Below are 17402 nucleotides of genomic sequence, written 5' to 3'. Positions count from 1 at the left end.
ACTTGGTCCTGCTAGTGAAGGCAGGGGGCTGGACTCAATGATCTTTCATGGTCCCTTCCAGTTCTAGGAGATACGATATCTCCATTAATTTTTGTTTGTTTGTTTTGTTTTTGTTTTTGTTTCAGGTGTACTGCTGTTACACCTAAAAAGAAGCAGTATTGTCAGGTGATAGGAGAGTAGACAGACAGGAGTCAGGAGACATAGGCAAAATTCAAAATATAGTCTGATTTGCCATGTGACCTGAAAATTACTTACCCTTTCTGTGCCTCAGTTTCTCCATCAATTAATCAGGGTAATTCTTACCTACCATTGTAAAGCGGTTTGAGATTAATGAATGAAAAGTTCTGTATAAGTGCTAAGTGTTAATAATCATCAAAGGGCCATCATAGAAATGTTCAGTTTATAGTCCTTAGTAGCTCTGCATATCATATTTGTGAGTCGCATTTTAGTCTCAGGTTTGGATGATCATTCCCACAATAGCCTTTCCATATGTTTGGATGAAATGTAATTTATGTAGCCATAAATGCTAGGGCTCACCTCTGAGCAATGTAGCCAGACCTGTTAAAGAATAGAAAACAGGGAACTCTTGTCTCCTGACTATACATCTTTCTCCGCCCCCCCCTTCCATAGATGCACCGGTTTGCCTTGTATGTGCAATTCAGGGTACTGTGTAATTCAGGTTTTAGAATGCCCTAAGGTCTTATCTACTCTAGAAATTTTGAACAGGAAAAGTGTTGCCAGCATAGTGCAATTATTTCAGCAGAGTTCATTCATGCTTTGTTTGTACTGGTCCATCATGTCCATAGAGCATCAGGTTAGACCAGCAAAAGGTATGTTGTACTGTGGATAAGCATTCCAGTGTCCTCCATGCTGCCTTCAGGAACACTGCCTCATGGGAAATTGTCACTGTGCATTATGAGGTAGCTGCTGTATATTGTGGGATACCTCATTCCTCTCAGGAAATTTTTGGAATTTGGGTTAAATGCACACAATTCGTTCTGTTCCACCACATAATCTACCGCTCTCATGCACCATTTTCAAACTCATAACAACATGGATGCGGCACAGAGAAGAAACTTTGTTGTATTTTCAAGGCTGCACCACTCAGGCTCAGCCGAAGATGAGTGGACCGTGAATGTAGTGGCTAGGCTATAATAGATGGATTCAACAACATGGGCTTCCTTAACTGCTGAGACAGTAGACTACGCATGTCCCCATTCTGTGCCCTCCCGACCACCAGCCTCCAAGTAAATAAAATGGGTGTATCTTGATGGTTTTGTAGTTTGGTGGATCACCAAGAATTGATGTACTGATAACACAAAGTTGACTGGTCTGGAAAAATCCATGACACCTGGATTTTTAGAAATACATGACTTTTTGACAAACGGAAAGCTGGGACACTTTTTCCAGACATCCAATTGACATTAACAGAGTTTCTATGCCAATTGTGATTCTTAGTGACTCTACCTTCCCTTTGCTTCCCTGGTTTATGAAGCCAAACACCAGCAACTTGGACATAAGTAAGGGAAGGTTTAATTATCCCCTATGCAGCTACAGAATGAATGTGAGTGTGTCTTTGGAAGACTGAAGGGCAGGTATTTCATGGCAAGACTCAAATTCAGCAAGGAAAATTTTCCTGCAGTTATTGCTGCATGCAGCAGATTGCATAACATCTGTGAGACCAAGGGTGAGACCCTAATGCCAGGGTAGATGAAGTGAGGTGGACAGACAGGCTGTCGGCTAAAGTCAAACAGCCTGAAAGTAAACCAGTTAACTGCCACCATTATCACTGTGTGGCTGAAGGAAGCTTAAGAGTGTCCTCTGACAGTGGATAGTAGCCTGACATTGTCTCATGGAATATGTACACTGACTGAGCCGGTCTTTGGATAATATGCATGAATATGACTTGTATTAGAAGTTTTAATGAGGATTGCATAAAGGCAATTTTTTTTGTAGTGCACGTGAATTATTAGCTTTAATAGCTTATTGAAATTTTTTATTGTGGTATAGAAGCCTTTCTGGTTATATGAAGTACTTTCTACCATCTCAGACAGCTCTGTAATGCCAAAAAACACAATAAATGTGTGCAGTAACTTTCAACAACCTTGAACTCTATTTAAAACACAGTAAGAAGTGCCTCACAAACAACTTTGAATTTACTAACCACACACCATAAACTATATACAATGAAGTTTAACATGCAGACTGGATGTCTTGCATCACAGATTGCAGTATGTCTAGTCAAAACATTTCTCTTTATTCCCTATGCTGTTTGTCTATTGGAATTGAGTGTAATGGGAACTACTGCAAGAAGGGTGGGTGATTCAGAAGTGAAGAGGTGTATGATCCTTACCAGCAGCCAATATTATTCATGCTTTAGAGTGGGTGGAACTGCTGCAATGTTATCCTTGATATAGTCACTGTTCAACAGTGGTGTCTGCTGCTTCAGTAGCAGCAGCATGTTTTCTGTGCCTCTGTCTTTCCATGTCTCCTCCAGCAGATTTCACACCACTCCCTAGCATTCCTCACATTTGCCTTGATCTCCTGAATAATCTCTGTAAATGTGTCGTCCTTTTTGTGTGTGTGAGGGGGGCGGGGGTTTGGATCTGATAGTTACCAGATGTTCTGCAGGTGTTGAAGTTTCCCCCACAAAGGTCACTGATAAACAGATTAAACAAATAGCAGTTGTTAGGTTTGAGGATTTAGCATTCTATGGTAGTTAACTACGCCAGCTACTCAGGCCTGGTCTACACTAGGCGTTTATGTCGAATTTAGCGCCGTTAAATCGAATTAACCCTGCACCCGTCCACACCACGAGGCTATTTAGTTCGACATAGAGGGCTCTTAAATTCGACTTCTGTACTCCTCCCCAACGAGGGGAGTAGCGCTAAATTCGACATGGCCATATCGAATTAGGCTTGGTGTGGATGGAAATCGACGGTAATAGCTCCGGGAGCTATCCCACAGTGCACCACTCTGTTGACGCTCTGGACAGCAGTCCGAGCTCGGATGCTCTGACCAGCCACACAGGAAAAGCCCCGGGAAAATTTGAATTCCTTTTCCTGTCTGGGCAGTTTGAATCTCATTTCCTGTTTGGACAGCGTGGCGAGCTCAGCAGCACTGGCAACGATGCAGAGCTCTCCAGCAGAGATGGCCATGCAATCCCAGAATAGAAAGAGGGCCCCAGCATGGACTGATCGGGAAGTCTTGGATCTCATCGCTGTGTGGGGCGATGAGTCCGTGCTTTCCGAGCTGCGCTCCAAAAGACGGAACGCAAAGATCTATGAGAAGATCTCTAAAGCCATGGCAGAGAGACGATACAGCCGGGATGCAACGCAGTGCCGCGTGAAAATCAAAGAGCTGAGACAAGGCTACCAGAAGACCAAAGAGGCAAACGGATGCTCCGGATCCCAGCCCCACAGATCCCGTTTCTACGAGGCACTGCATTCCATCCTTGGTGCGGCCGCCACCACTACCCCACCACTGACCGTGGACTCTGAGGATGGGATATTGTCCACGGCCGGTTCCTCGGACATGTTAGCGGACGGGGAAGATGAGGAAGGAGATGAGGAGGACGAGGCAGTCGACAGCGCTTACCAAGCTGATTTTCCCGACAGCCAGGAGCTCTTCATCACCCTTACAGAGATCCCCTACCAACCCTCCCCAGCATGTAACCCGGACACAGATTCAGGGGAAGGATCAAGCGGTAAGTGCTTTAAACATATAAACCTTTATTTTTTACAAAACTTGAATATTAAGACTAAGAACTATCTGTGAATCATGATTTCTTCCCCCTGGGCGCTTAAGTAATCAGTAACAACTATTTTAAAAAAAATCAAACAGTGTCCGGTTGTGCATGATTGTGCTGCCCAAGCTGCTCCACTCTTTAGTCCCTGCTACTGCAGCTATATTAGAATCCTGTCTATATGTCCGGGGATAGAGCAGTAATCCTCCACGGACATCTCCACAAAGCTCTCCTGCAGGTAATGGGATAGCCTGTTCATCAGGTTCCTGGGGAGAGCGGCTTTACTTGGTCCTCCGAAGTACGAGACGTTCCCGCGCCAGGAGACAAGCAGGTACTCCGGTATCATTGCCTTGCATAGCATGGCGGCATAGGGCCCCGGTCTCTGCAGGCTTTCTCGAAGCATCCGTTGGATCTCGGTGTCCGGGATCCTCATGAGAGTAATGTCGCTCATGATGACCTGCTTTGAATTAGGTAGGGGACTGTTAGTATTGGGACTGCTTGCAACAAGTTCCTTTACAGAACTGTGACCGCTGGTTTACAGCCACGCGGTGGGGGCGGGAGAGGGGCAGCATACAGGGATCTTTCCCTGGCACATCCGCGAGGGGGTGGGACAGGGCCAGAGTTCCTGCTTGGCCGATTGCTGGCAGCACAGACTGGCAGTGCTTTCAATGTGAAAGGAGGCCAGTGGTACTCCTAAAGTTTTAAGCAGCCACAAGTCTATGGCTTACCATGTTTGCCTGCTACAGAGAGTACCGTGTCCTGCCCCGCTTCCCAGATCGGCAGTGCAAAAGCCCAGGCACTGAAGGCGAGGTTCGAAAATTCGACCTTCTCCTCTGTGCGCATGTGATAGGTGTGGTTCATGGTCTTGTTCACAGAGAAAGACTATGTTCTTGATTCACAACTACATTTATCTTTCGGAGGAATTCACTGCCTTTTCCTCATTCCCACAGCCACATCTGCAACTGTCTCCCAACCCAGCCTGGCATCACACTCCCAGAGGCTAGCGCACATTAGGCGGAGGAAGAAGAAGACGCGAGAGGACATGTTCTCAGAACTAATGGGCTGCTCCCGAGCCCAGGCAGCACAGCAGAACCAGTGGAGGGAGAATTTGTCCCAAATGCACCGGACACACATGGAACGTGAGGAGAGGTGGCGGCAGGAAGACCAGCAGGCGACTCAAACGCTGCTTGGACTTCTGAGGGAGCAAACGGACACGTTCCGGCGCCTTGTTGATGTTCTGCAGGAACGGAGGCAGGAGGACAGAGCCCCGCTGCAGTCTATCAGTAACCGCCCTCCCCCGCCACCAAGTCCCATACCCCCCTCGCCCAAAATCCAAAGAAGGAGGGGCGGCAGAGTCCGTGAAAACTCTCACTCCACCCCTGCAGACTGCTCAAGCACCAGAAGGCTGTCATTCCCCAAAATTTGAAAAGTCCTTTCCTGCCCGCCTCACCCAAGCCCCCGTCCAACTTTCACCCCCCCAGTTTCCTGTCTGGTTGTTAATAAAAAATACGTTTCTGTTCATTACTGTTTCAGTCAGGTTCTTTTGAGGGAGAGTCTGTCTGAAGGGGGGGAAGGGGCTTGGTAATTGGACAGGACAGCACCTTTAGCAGGGTACAGAGGCTATTTATGGATACTTTATCTAATTTACCATAACTGATCATTTCCATCAGTTTAAATACTTGGATTTTATTCACTAACATGTGTATAGTTTGTAATAGTCAATTATCCTATTTTTAGGTCAACAAATATTTGGAAATACAGATTTAGTCTGAAATAGAAACATGTTAATTTAGATTATTTTAAAAATCACCATTCATCAGTTGTCTATATTTTGTTCACAGAAACAGCTTGATAGAATGGTGAGAACGTATGAGAGGCGAATAGACTGGCTTTCTATCGCTAGTAGAAGAATATGGGGAACTGTTTGTGAACGGAGGTATTAATATTGAGCATTCTGGGTCCCTGTTGCAGAAGTGGCATCCTAATTTGGCAGTGTTAACTTTGTGCCTGTAAATGAGCATAGAGACACAGTACAGAAAATGTACACTCCTAAATGCATCATTTGCAGATAAGTGATGTGTGCATGCAATTTAAGTATCCATTTTTGAAAATTAATATTGTACTGTTCAGCATGTAGGTATATCTTTTTATTATTGAGGATGAGGTGTTTATTGGACCATAAAGACACTAAGTTCAAATATACTAGAAAAGAATCCATAGCTTCAATGAGACCAGTTAAAATACACATTTACATTTGAGGTATCTAGGAAATGACCCTTTGGGAAATGTTCGGTCTTAAATCCCATGTAAACAGAGCCTGATGTGTATGGCCATAAAGGCTAAAACATTAAGGCCCTTCCTGCAAACCATGTTGGGCCATCTGTACTTAGTGTTAAAGCTTCCTACTGTGAAGGCTCAGACACCAAATCTTCCACCCAGCCCCACTCATACACTTAATCCTTTTTCCCCCCAAGAATGTATATGGAGTTATGGACCACAGTTAAAATGGTGGGAGACCACTCTTCTCACCTTTTGAGCTGTATTGCATGGGTCCAGGTCCAGCATTAGGGTTAAACAAAACACACTCAGTGTGGAATAAGTAAGGGCCCAATCCTGGAAACACTTACAGGGACTATTCATGTGATTAAAGTTAGGCATGTGCATTATTGTTTGCTGGATTGGGACCATAATATGGCTCAATCTCATTATGTTAGATAGTGATTATTTAAAATCAAACAGTCACTGACTAACACAATGCTATAGATCAGTGATACTCAGATTGAGGTTCCCAAGCCGCAAATGACTCTTTAATATGTCTCCTGTGGCTCTTTGCAGCACATGATATTAAAACACTGTGATTTAATTATTAACCAATCAGAATGTTTTTACTATGTTGTTAACCAATTGTAGTTGATAAAATAATAATACTTGGTCAGTCATTTTGCTGTGAGAATTATTCCGTGTGTGTGTGTGTGTGTGTGTGTGTGTGTGTGTGTGTGTGTGTGTGTAAGGGCTGTCGATTAATCGCAGTTAACTTGCAATTAACTAAAAAAATTAATTGTGATTTTAAAAATCTCACGAAAACTTATGTCCAAATAAATCTGTTAGTCTTTAAGGTGCCACCAGACTCCTTGTTGTTTTTGTAGATACAGACTAACACGGCTACCCCCTGATACTTGATGATTAATCACACTGTTAAACAATAGAATACCAATTGAAATTTATTAAATATTTTGGATGTTCTTCTACATTTTCAAATATATTGATTTCTATTACAACACAGAATACAACATGTACAGTGCTCACTTTATATTATTTTTATTACAAATATTTGCACTGTAAAAATGATAAACAAAAGAAATAGTATTTTTCAATTCACCTCATACAAGTACTGTAGTGCAATCTCTTTATTGGGAAAGTGCAACTTACAAATGTAGATTTTTTTGATTGTTACATAACTGCACTCAAAAATAAAAGTGTAAAACTTTAGGCCCTATAAGTCCATTCAGTCTTACTTCTTGTTCAGCCAATCGCTCAGACAAACAAGTTTGTTTACATTTACAGGAAATAATGCTGCCCGCTTGCTTACAATGGCACCTGAAAGTGAGAACAGGCGTTCGCATGGCACTTTTGTAGCCGGCATTGCAAGGTCTTTACATGCCAGATATGCTAAACATTCGTATACCCCTTCATGCTTCTGCCACCATTCCAGAGGACATGATTCCATGCTGATGATTCTCGTTAAAAATATAATGCATTAATTAAATTTGTGACTAAACTCCTTGGAGGAGAATTGTATGTCTCCTTCTCTGTTTTACCCGCATTCTGCCATATATTTCATGTTATAGCAGTCTCTGATGATGACCCAGCACATGTTCGTTTTAAGAACACTTTCACTGCAGATCCGATAAAATGCAAAGAAAGTACCAATGTGAGATTTCTAAAGATAGCTACAGCACTTGACCCAAGGTTTAAGAATCTAAAGTGCCTTCCAAAATCTAAGGGGGACGAAGTGTGGAGAATGCTTTCAAATGTCTTAAAAGAGCAACACTCCGATGCGGAAACTACAGAACCCGAACCACCAAAAAAGAAAATCAACCTTCTGCTGGTGGCATCTGACTCAGATGATGAAAAGGAACATGCGTCGGTCCGCACTGCTTTGGAGGTTATCGAGCAGAACCCGTTTTCAGCCTGGACACATGTCCTCTGAAATGGTGGTTGAAGCATGAAGGGACATATGAATTTTTAGTGTATCTGGCACATAAATATCTTGCAATGCTGGCTACAACAAAACAATGTAAAACTTTAGCGCCTACATGTCGACTCAGTCCTACTTCTTGTTCAGCCAATTGCTAAGAGAAACAAGTTTGTTTACGTTTACAGGAGATAATGATGCCCGCTTCTTATTTACAGTCACCTGAAAGTGAGAACAGGCGTTCGCATGTTTTGTTTTTGTTATGTAACCAAAAAATCGACATTTGTAAGTTGCACTATCATGATAAAGAGATCGCACTACAGTACTTGTCTGAGGTGAATTGAAATATACTTTTCTTTATCTTTTTTACAGTGCAAATATTTGTAATCAAAAATAATATAAAGTGAGCGCTGTACACTTCGTATTCTGTGTTGTAACTGAAATCAATATATTTGAAAATGTAGAAAAACATCAAAATATATTTATAATAAATTTAAATTGGTATTCTGTTATTGTTCAACAGTGCGATTAAAACTGCGATTAATCACGATAAATTTTTTTACTCGTTTGACAGCCCTATTAGTCACATGAATTGTCCCTGTGTTTCCAGGATGCGGCCCTTGCTTATTCCATACTAAGCGTGTTTTGTTTTACCCTAATGCTGCGGGGGTGGGGGGGTGGAGAGATCTATTACTTCATAGATTTTAAGGCCAAAACTTGAACAATAATTAATTCAGTAGTGATTAAAATATCTAAACAGAGAGACAGAAATATTGTCTGTGATTTGGGTCTTTTTTAATTAAGGCATGTGTTCCTTGTTTAGGGTTGTTATACTTATTGATATCTCAGTAACAAATTCCTTGTACATCATTCATATCCAACATTCCCTGCGACTTTTACTTGAAGAACAAATGTCAAACAAGGATTTCTTCAATATTATAGCGTAAGTAGCTGATCAAAAATATTTTTCTTTAAACGATTACCTATAACTCATTGTGGGCAAGCAGTACACTGGTAGCTAAATAGAAAAATGACATGAAAGGTGGCTAACTAGCTATTGAAGATTGTCAATGTCTTTTCTGATTTAGATGATATTTTACAGTCTTTTTGTGATTGAATAATTACAAGAATAGCCTATGAAAGCCACCCTAATTTGCCCTTATCATCATTTTAAATAGTTGAAATATATAGTGGCCAGTCTGGTAATTAAGGATCATCATCTACTTTATGATGTTTATGCTGCATGATTTTGCACATTTCAAATAAATACTGTGCATATTATAGTATTGAGAACAGTTGCAAAATTCAAGTGTCAAAAACATCACATTTTAAAAAATAATTGGGTTTCTCAGGTCCCTCCACTGCAAAATCCCTCTTGCAATTTACAAGAGTCATAAATACAATAGTGTATGAACTTTGAATAGTATTTTTCCTAGTATACAACAATGCTAAAATTCCTTAATACACAGGTAGGTGTGAAATGTTCCATGGTTTGAAACAGAAACTGATATCAGACGACAAACATCTGTAATGCTAGATTTTATCTAGGGAATTTACATTGTACCCTTGTGAGCTATAATTTGAAAATGTAACTGCTGTTTTGTTTTCTCCAAAGATTTGGAAGTGACATCAAGTCTTGGAAACCAGAAATGGTTCCTTCAAATCCAGAAAATTTACAAAGTGCCTGGAGGTACAATCAAATTATAACTTGCTTATATTTATGAATTTAGTGAAAGTACTTATCCTAGAACAAATGTAGCATAGAACCAGGTTTAACCAGAGAAGTGAACAATTTTGCAGATTTAAAAAGTTTAATATGGTGTGCTGTACTATAGTTTGTGTAGTCCTACTCTGACAAATGACTTGTGAAAACAGCATGATAGCATTTAATATTTAGTGTGTTGAAATTATTTCCATATCATATGTGCTCCATTTAGAAGTGTACAGGTATTTTTTAAAATAATTGCCAAACCTTCAGATTCAACCTGAGAGCTGAAAGTCAATCCGGATTCTTTCTTTCCTGTATACCGGCACCACTCCGCATGCCAAATTATGCCCTCATTGACCCTATGCAGTCCCATTGTCTTCAGAAGATCTGCACAGATGTAACTGAATGGAATTTAGTAAACAGTTCTGTTGATGAATGAGTGTAGAATTATGAGTTAACATGGAATCTCATATTACAGCTTTCCTATATAATGTGCATTAATAATCCTTCTGCCTTAAGACTGTGCCTTGACCCTTTTCAGAGTGGCTAGTTTGCTGCTGTGGCTGCAGTACAAAAATTAGGCCAGTCCACTTGGGCCATTGTATCATCAGGCTTTGCTGAGTGTCATAATTCAAAAGCTATTTCTATATTCCAGTGCATCACCATGGGACTTTAGTTTGAGACAGTGGGTTTAGTGACTTTTATTGCTTCTTTGCATTCTTATTATTAGTAAAACTCTCTTTCTAGATGGGTGTTGAGCCTGCAGTGCAAAGGCAGTAGAAATTTCATGAGTGCTCTAAGAAGAGCAGTGGAAGTAGACCTCAAAGATAAAGACAAACATGTATCTCAAGGACTTTATCTGCTTACCACTGGAGTTCCTGACCAGGAGATGGTAGGTATCAATACAAAATTTGGCACGTTCTTTGTAAATATTTATTGCTTATTCAGAATTAATCTCAAACTTTTTTCAGCTACCTCCTGTAGTTTGGTGATAGAAAACTTGTCTTTCATATAAGTAAGCCTGTCAACCATACCAGGATCTGTGACTTCACCTCCCGAAATTATTCATTCTTATATAACTCAAGGCAGGAAATATTGCTGGGTGAATCTCAAAAGGTTCTGGATGTTTTTCTGTGACCCACCCCTCAACACTCACTGGCACTATAGATCCCTTTTCTAGTGACAGCAGGAACTTCCTTGCCCACTCCTGCCTCTATTTGGCAAATCCTCATCAGCCCCTCCTCCCCCCTCCCATGCCCCATCTGCAGGAGAAGACAACAGTCCACTCCCTCTTCAGCCAGGCCACACATCCTTCTCCAGACAGAAGAGGATTTAAATTATAAGGAGAAATCTCTCATCAGTTCTGTAGCTAACTCTAGAGTACATTTACTTAAAGTTAAGCTCTGAGGGTCAGATCCTTAGTTGGTATGAAGCGATATAGTGACTTCAATTGAATGACATTGATTTACACCAGCTAAGAATCTGGCCCTGCAAGTCAATAAAATAGTCACTCTTCTGAAGTTCATGGTAGTAGCCTTTCTTTTTGTCTTGTAGCATGCAGTTAGTACTTACGTGGCTGATGTCTGTGGAGGTTGTGATTTGCAGCTTCATGTCTGTCTGTTCAGTGTAAATGGTTTTGACCCCAATGGCATTATTCCATCTCGTTATGCCAATCCAAATGAAACCGCCAGCACGTTTAGAGAAATAGCACATGCTGCCAATGGAAGGTTTCATTGGTTTGGAGAAACAGGTATGTTTTTTAACTTCCATCTTAATATGTTCCTCCTCTATTGGGCAAGTCTGTAATGCACTATTACAGGCAACTGTTTCCTGAGATAAATATCTTAACACAATGTAAAGGAGAAGCTATTATACTGGCACTGAAGTAGACAGAGTACTCATCCCGGTTAAGGCCTCTAGGTGCTACTGCAATATAAAAGTTTAATAATGATGCAGGATTTCTGTACTTTAGTATTTTAGAACCTACCATATGTACTCGTTCATAAGCCCAATTTTTTTAGTAAAAAAAGGAAGCACCAGAGAAGGGGGTCAGCTTATGAACGGGTATAGAGAGGGAGAGGTGGGACACAGCCCCTCCCCCCAACAGAGGGAGCAAGGAGAGGCAGCAGAGCCAGCAGGGAAGAGGCGGGGCCAGAGTCTCTCCGCTTCTGGCCACGCTGCTCTTCCCCCAGCCTCCGAAGCAGCTGCAGCTCCGGGGCTGGCAGGCTGCAGCCTTGCCGCTCGGCCCCGCCCCCCAGAGCAGGCTGTGGCCGTGCCGCCCGGCCCAGCCCGCTGGAACATGCTGTGGCCGCGCCACCCAGTCTGGCCCGCCAGAGCAGGCTGCAGCCACGCTGTCCAGCCTGCCGGCGCAGCTCCAGCCAGGCCAGACACATCCTCCCCTGGCCCTCCCTAGATAAGGTGGGAAGGGATGGGGAGAGTGTGGGGTCCCGGGCTAGGGGTGGGGTCATGTGGGAGGTGGTCATACGGGTTACTCCTCTGACCCCCAGTTTCTCCCCCCCAAAAAAAATTTCCCCACCAGTTGCTGTCCCGGCCCGTCAGGGTAAGCAGCTGGCACTCCGGGACACTTTGTTTATTTAGGTTTACCTCCGTGCCCGCGGACGATAGAGATAAACAAACCATCTCGGCCCACCAGCAGCTTATCCTGGTGACCTGGGATCCAAAGTTTGCTGACCCCTGAATTATAGGGTCGGTTTATGAATGGGTTATAAAAATTTTCCATTTTTACTTATCCATCTTGGGGGGGTCGGCTTATAAACGAACCAGCTTATGATCGAGTATATACTGTAATTAGAAACTAATGTAATAATAAGTCAACTCCAGATAGGCATTTCTAAAGACAAACATTTTAAAGTTTTTAATTACTTATAAAGTGTGGGCTAAATTATATCTAGCCCTTATGAAGTACACACTTTACTTTTTGTTCTCTTTTTCTGTTGATTTTTTTGTATGCTCTGCAAGTTGCAATATACTTTCTTTAAAATAATTACCTATTGATAAGCATATGTTTAATTACCAGGCATTTATGAAAGTGATGATATCAGTATTATTGTGTCTGAAATGGAAAAAGCAGTCAACTACTCCCAAAAGGTATGCTTTAAAAATACCATTTTAAATTTTCTTTAGAAAATAGCTCTACAATATTTGTTCAGTTGATGGAGTTCAGGCATTAGCTACGAAATCAAAATAATTTATAAGATAGAGCATGATTTAGGATAATATAAAGTAAAAATAGAGTTCTGCTCTGGAAAGCAACTATAAAACTGGCCTTGTGGTGTTCCATGTTTGTGTTTCAATGATTCCATATAAAATATGATGAGTTTATAAGTAAAAGCATGCTCTTTTTATCTGCCAATCCTGTAAACTCAGCCTGGGCTTTGAGAGTCAAGCTGGGTGGTTCTTGCACATCACCAGTAATAAAGATTCTGCAGCCAAATTATGCCCTTAATTATTTTTGAACAACCCAAATGGAAATAATAAATATAACTGTGGGCATAATTTGGCCTGCAGAATCTTTATTACTGGTGAAGGTACACAAAATGGTCAGAACTCTGCTGTGTAGTCTAATCAAGTTGTAGTTCAGTCTAGTGGATAAGGCACTGGGATTGGGAATCAGGAGGCCTGGGTTTCCTTCCCGTCTCTGCCTTTGTCCTACTGTGTGATCCATGGGCCAGTCACTCCATCTCTCTACACCTCTGTTTCCACTCCCATCTTTGTCTGTCTTGTACATGTAGATTGTAAACTCTTTGTGGCAGGGACTGGCTCTTACTTTGTACAGCACCTAGCAGAATGGGGCATCTAGGCACGGCTGTAAGACAAGTGATAAAAAATTGATTCTTCGTACCCAGGTTGATTTTGCATTGCCATCAGTTTTACTTGTAAACTAAGGTAATATAATATGGAATCCTTTATATACAACAAAAATGGACATTTGATTTGTTCTCAAATTACATTCAACGTAATGTCATGCATTTGACGTGCCTGTTTCTTTTGGAAATGGTTCTTCTGACTAATGCTAAAATTAGAAACCTTGAGGTAAATGTTCAAAAATCTACCCCTCATCATCTGCCCCCCTTGTTGAAAATCTACCTCATCAACTAAGGAAACATGTAACGTCTGTATGTAGGTTATTTGATTGTTTTTACTATGTTTTTTTCTGTAATGCTCTCTCCTTAAGAATAAAAGTGCTTGCTTAGAAAGGTCTGTGTGGCAACTTATAAATGTTCACACCCTCTGAGGAGAAAACAAAACATAGATGCGCACCTGTTTAGGCAGTCAGGTTTGCCAAGGAACTCACACTGTTGGCAAGGAACTGTGCAGGCTGGAAAAAAACCAGTTAGGAGGGACAAAGACCTGGGTCTCCCCCCCAAGAGATATGATGGCTGAGGAACCAAGAAGCCTAGAGTAGGCTATACCATGGAGGGGGTTGCAGATGCAGTTGTCCCAAGCTGTCACAGATGTAATATAGTTACAGTTTAAAAGCTGAGTTTCTAATATATGGAAGTCCCTGAGGAAGGTATATTGTATTCTGATATCTTTGTTGCTCAGGCAAATGCAGAGGGAAGGAGATTCCATTGACAAAAACTAGGTAGATAGTCAGGAGAGTCTTATGATATATGTCTTATTTATTGCTTGTATCATTTTAAATTAACCACCTAGTGTTCACATAGCTAATCTCTGTAAAATATTTCGTTGTTGGCTTTGTCCTCTCTCTCCCACTCAATCCTGTTTGTTACACCAACTTGTCTGTGCCTCGTTTTAAATCAGATTGTGTACTCTTCAGGACAGGAATTTTCTTTGTGTGTTTGTGCAGTGCATAGCACAGTGGGGCTCCAATCCTGTCTGGGACAGGTAGGTGTTGCTGTATTACCAATAAGGAATAGTAAGGTGGCTGTTTAAAATGTATACTTAAATTGCCTGCAAAGGAACTGTTAAGCTGAGCAACAATCTGAATTTTCATTTCAGTGTGCCTTGCTGGTGGAATCCTTAAAGCAACGTTCAGGAACTCAGTTGGTTAATCAGTTTATCCCAGAAGAAGATTTAAAGATGCTCTTAAAAAAGGAGAGAACTAGAGCACAGAAATTGCTGCCTCCTAAACCTACAGCTCTCACTCTGGCTAGAATGGTTTGATTTCATTTATTACCCATATTTTAAAGATATACTGTATATACTCGTTCATAAGCCGAATATTTTTAGTAAAAAAGGGAAGCACCAGAGAAGGGGGTCGGCTTATGAACGGGTATAGAGAGGGAGAGGTGGGACACAGCCCCTCCCCCCAACAGAAGGAGCAAGGAGAGGCAGCAGAGCCAGAAGGGAAGAGGCGGGGCCAGAGTCTCTCCACTTCTGGCCACGCTGCTCTCCCCGCAGCCTCTGAAGCAGCTGCAGCTCCAGGGCTGGCAGGCTGCAGCCATGCCGCTCGGCCCCGCCCCCCAGAGCAAGCTGTGGCCATGCCGCCCAGTCCAACCCGCTGGAACTTGCTGCGGCCGCACCGCCCAGTCTGGCCCACCGGAGCAGGTTGCGGCCGCACTGCCCAGCCTGCCGGCGCAGCTCCAGCCAGGCCAGACACATCCTCCCCAAATAAGGTGGGAAGAGATGGGATGGAAAGAGTGTGGGGGTCCCGGACTAGGGGTGGGGTCATGTGGGAGGTGGTCACAGGGGTTACTCCCCTGACCCCCAGCTTCTCCCCACAAAAAAATTTCCCCACCAGTTGCTGTCCCGGCCCATCAGGGTAACCCGCTGGCGTGCTGGGACACTTTGTTTACTTAGGTTTACCGCCGTGCCTGCAGACGCTCGAGGTAAACAAACCATCTCGGCCTGCCAGCGGCTTATCCTGATGGCCCGGGAGCCAAAGTTTGCTGACCCCTGAATTATAGGGTCGGCTTATGAACGGGTCATAAAAATTTTCCATTTTTACTTATCCATCTTGGGGGCGGGGGGAGGGTTTTGGCTTATAAACGAACCAGCTTATGATCAAGTATATACGGTAATCTGTTTTACTGAGTGACAATACACAAGAGGTCAGATGCTGCCCTTTGGAATAGAAAAGTGCTTAAGATGGAAATTTTAGGGAATATCTTTTTGGTAAAATACCATAATAATACTCAGCAATTATATAGCACTTTATGTTGAGTGCTACATAAACATTATCAGTAAGTAATCCTCTTAACAACCATGTGAGGTAGGCATAGTGATACCTGCCAGGTGGTACAAGAGACCACACTTGTAATGCAACCTCCTGGCCTAGGAAACTGCACCAAAGTATATACAAACATAGCAAGTACAGTTTTGCATTGCCTCTGTTTAAAAAAAAAAAAAAAAAAAAATCTGAATAGCCAGTTTTGTCAGTCCCTTGAGTGGCAACTTATGAGAGATGCTGCAATATATCATCTCCATTTTATAAATGAGACTGAAGCAGAGAAGTGGCTTTCCCAAGGCCACACAGTGAGTCAGTATCAGAACCATGATTAGAATTCAGGACTTTTTGCCTCCTGACCCTTTGCTGGAATAGTCTCAGTGGATAATCTCAACAACTGTTCCATGATAAATTATCCAAGACAGTATTTACCAAATATCCCATAAAAAACACAGGACAAATGTATAATACAAGACATGATATGAAGCATTGTTGTATACTTAGAGATGTGAAAATCTTCACAGAATTCTCGGTAGAAGTCTAGTGATCCTTTAATGTTCTCTTTAGCCATAGTTAGGGTTTGTCAGCTAGAGGTGATCAGGTTTGTTATGCTGTTTGCTCCAGAATGTCCCCTGTACATTCAGTGGTAAAGCAAAGGCCTGACCCTACTGTTGAAGCCAACAGGATTTCAATGAGAAAATACAGCATAGTGAATTAATTGGGGTGGGATGCTCCTGGAAGTTAGCCTGTGCTAAAACTCATCTGCAAGTTTGTCATTGGTACCAGAGTAAAAGGGAGATAGAAAATAGGCCCTAGTGTATTGAGTGTGAGAATTCTGTAACAAGATGCAGTCAAAAGGAAATGTTTAGAAGATTCACTCATTATCTGTGCTTTTAGAATATCAAAGACAATCATGAGGGGGGAAAAAATGCTGCCTTAAAAGCTCTGACATGGCGTCCAACTAGTGCCAAAGCAGAAATCCCACCACGTATGTATAGATAAAGTTCATTATTTTATATCGAAAGCCACTGGAATAGTTAGATTAGAACAAGTGTGTTTATCTTCGCAAACACTTTCTAGAACCTGATTATACACTTCTTAACCAGACAGCTATGACAATTAGGAAACAGGACAATTGTTTTCAAAGTAAAGCCATTTCAGTTTAGAAAATCAGAATTGATTTGGTTCTAAATTCATATTCCATCATCTCTTGAAGTTTCAGCCAGTGAGGAGTAATATGTATTGTTACTTGCCTTCCCAAATGATTATGGTGTTAATCTCTCAACCTCAGATTCATAAATCTGTTCATTTTACCTCTTTGTAAGTGTCTAAGCTTGTTGATCCCCACTTGTATATGGAGAACATGAGTGAATTAATAATATTTGACCATTTTTATCTACATGTAAAATCTTTTAGGTATTTCGATCTGTGACCATGTAAAATTATGACATGAATAGTACAGTGGAGTAACATTGCAAAAGCAGGTTTCAGAGTAGCAGCCGTGTTAGTCTGTATCCGCAAAAAGAACAGGAGTACTTGTGGCACCTTAGAGACTAACAAATTTATTAGAGCATAAGCTTTCGTGGGCTACAACCCACTTGAA

General features: G+C 41.9%; 1 protein-coding gene across 1 annotated transcript in view; it reads left to right on the top strand.

The window, feature by feature from the left end:
* The window catches only part of VWA3A (von Willebrand factor A domain containing 3A), a 54384-nt gene that overhangs the window by 22602 nt on the left and 14380 nt on the right, over window positions 1–17402 (top strand). Inside the window, exons 15-22 of the mRNA XM_065412408.1 lie at window positions 5587–5681; window positions 8764–8883; window positions 9556–9630; window positions 10396–10540; window positions 11203–11398; window positions 12686–12756; window positions 14632–14790; window positions 16697–16787. Coding sequence (XP_065268480.1) covers window positions 5587–5681; window positions 8764–8883; window positions 9556–9630; window positions 10396–10540; window positions 11203–11398; window positions 12686–12756; window positions 14632–14790; window positions 16697–16787 — 952 coding nt within the window. The remainder of the gene's footprint in view (window positions 1–5586; window positions 5682–8763; window positions 8884–9555; window positions 9631–10395; window positions 10541–11202; window positions 11399–12685; window positions 12757–14631; window positions 14791–16696; window positions 16788–17402) is intronic.

This window comes from Emys orbicularis, chromosome 10, assembly GCF_028017835.1.
Source record: "Emys orbicularis isolate rEmyOrb1 chromosome 10, rEmyOrb1.hap1, whole genome shotgun sequence".
Lineage (NCBI taxonomy): Eukaryota > Metazoa > Chordata > Testudines > Emydidae > Emys > Emys orbicularis.
Note: the sequence above shows the minus strand (reverse complement) of the source record. Positions and strands in the feature narration are given on the sequence as shown.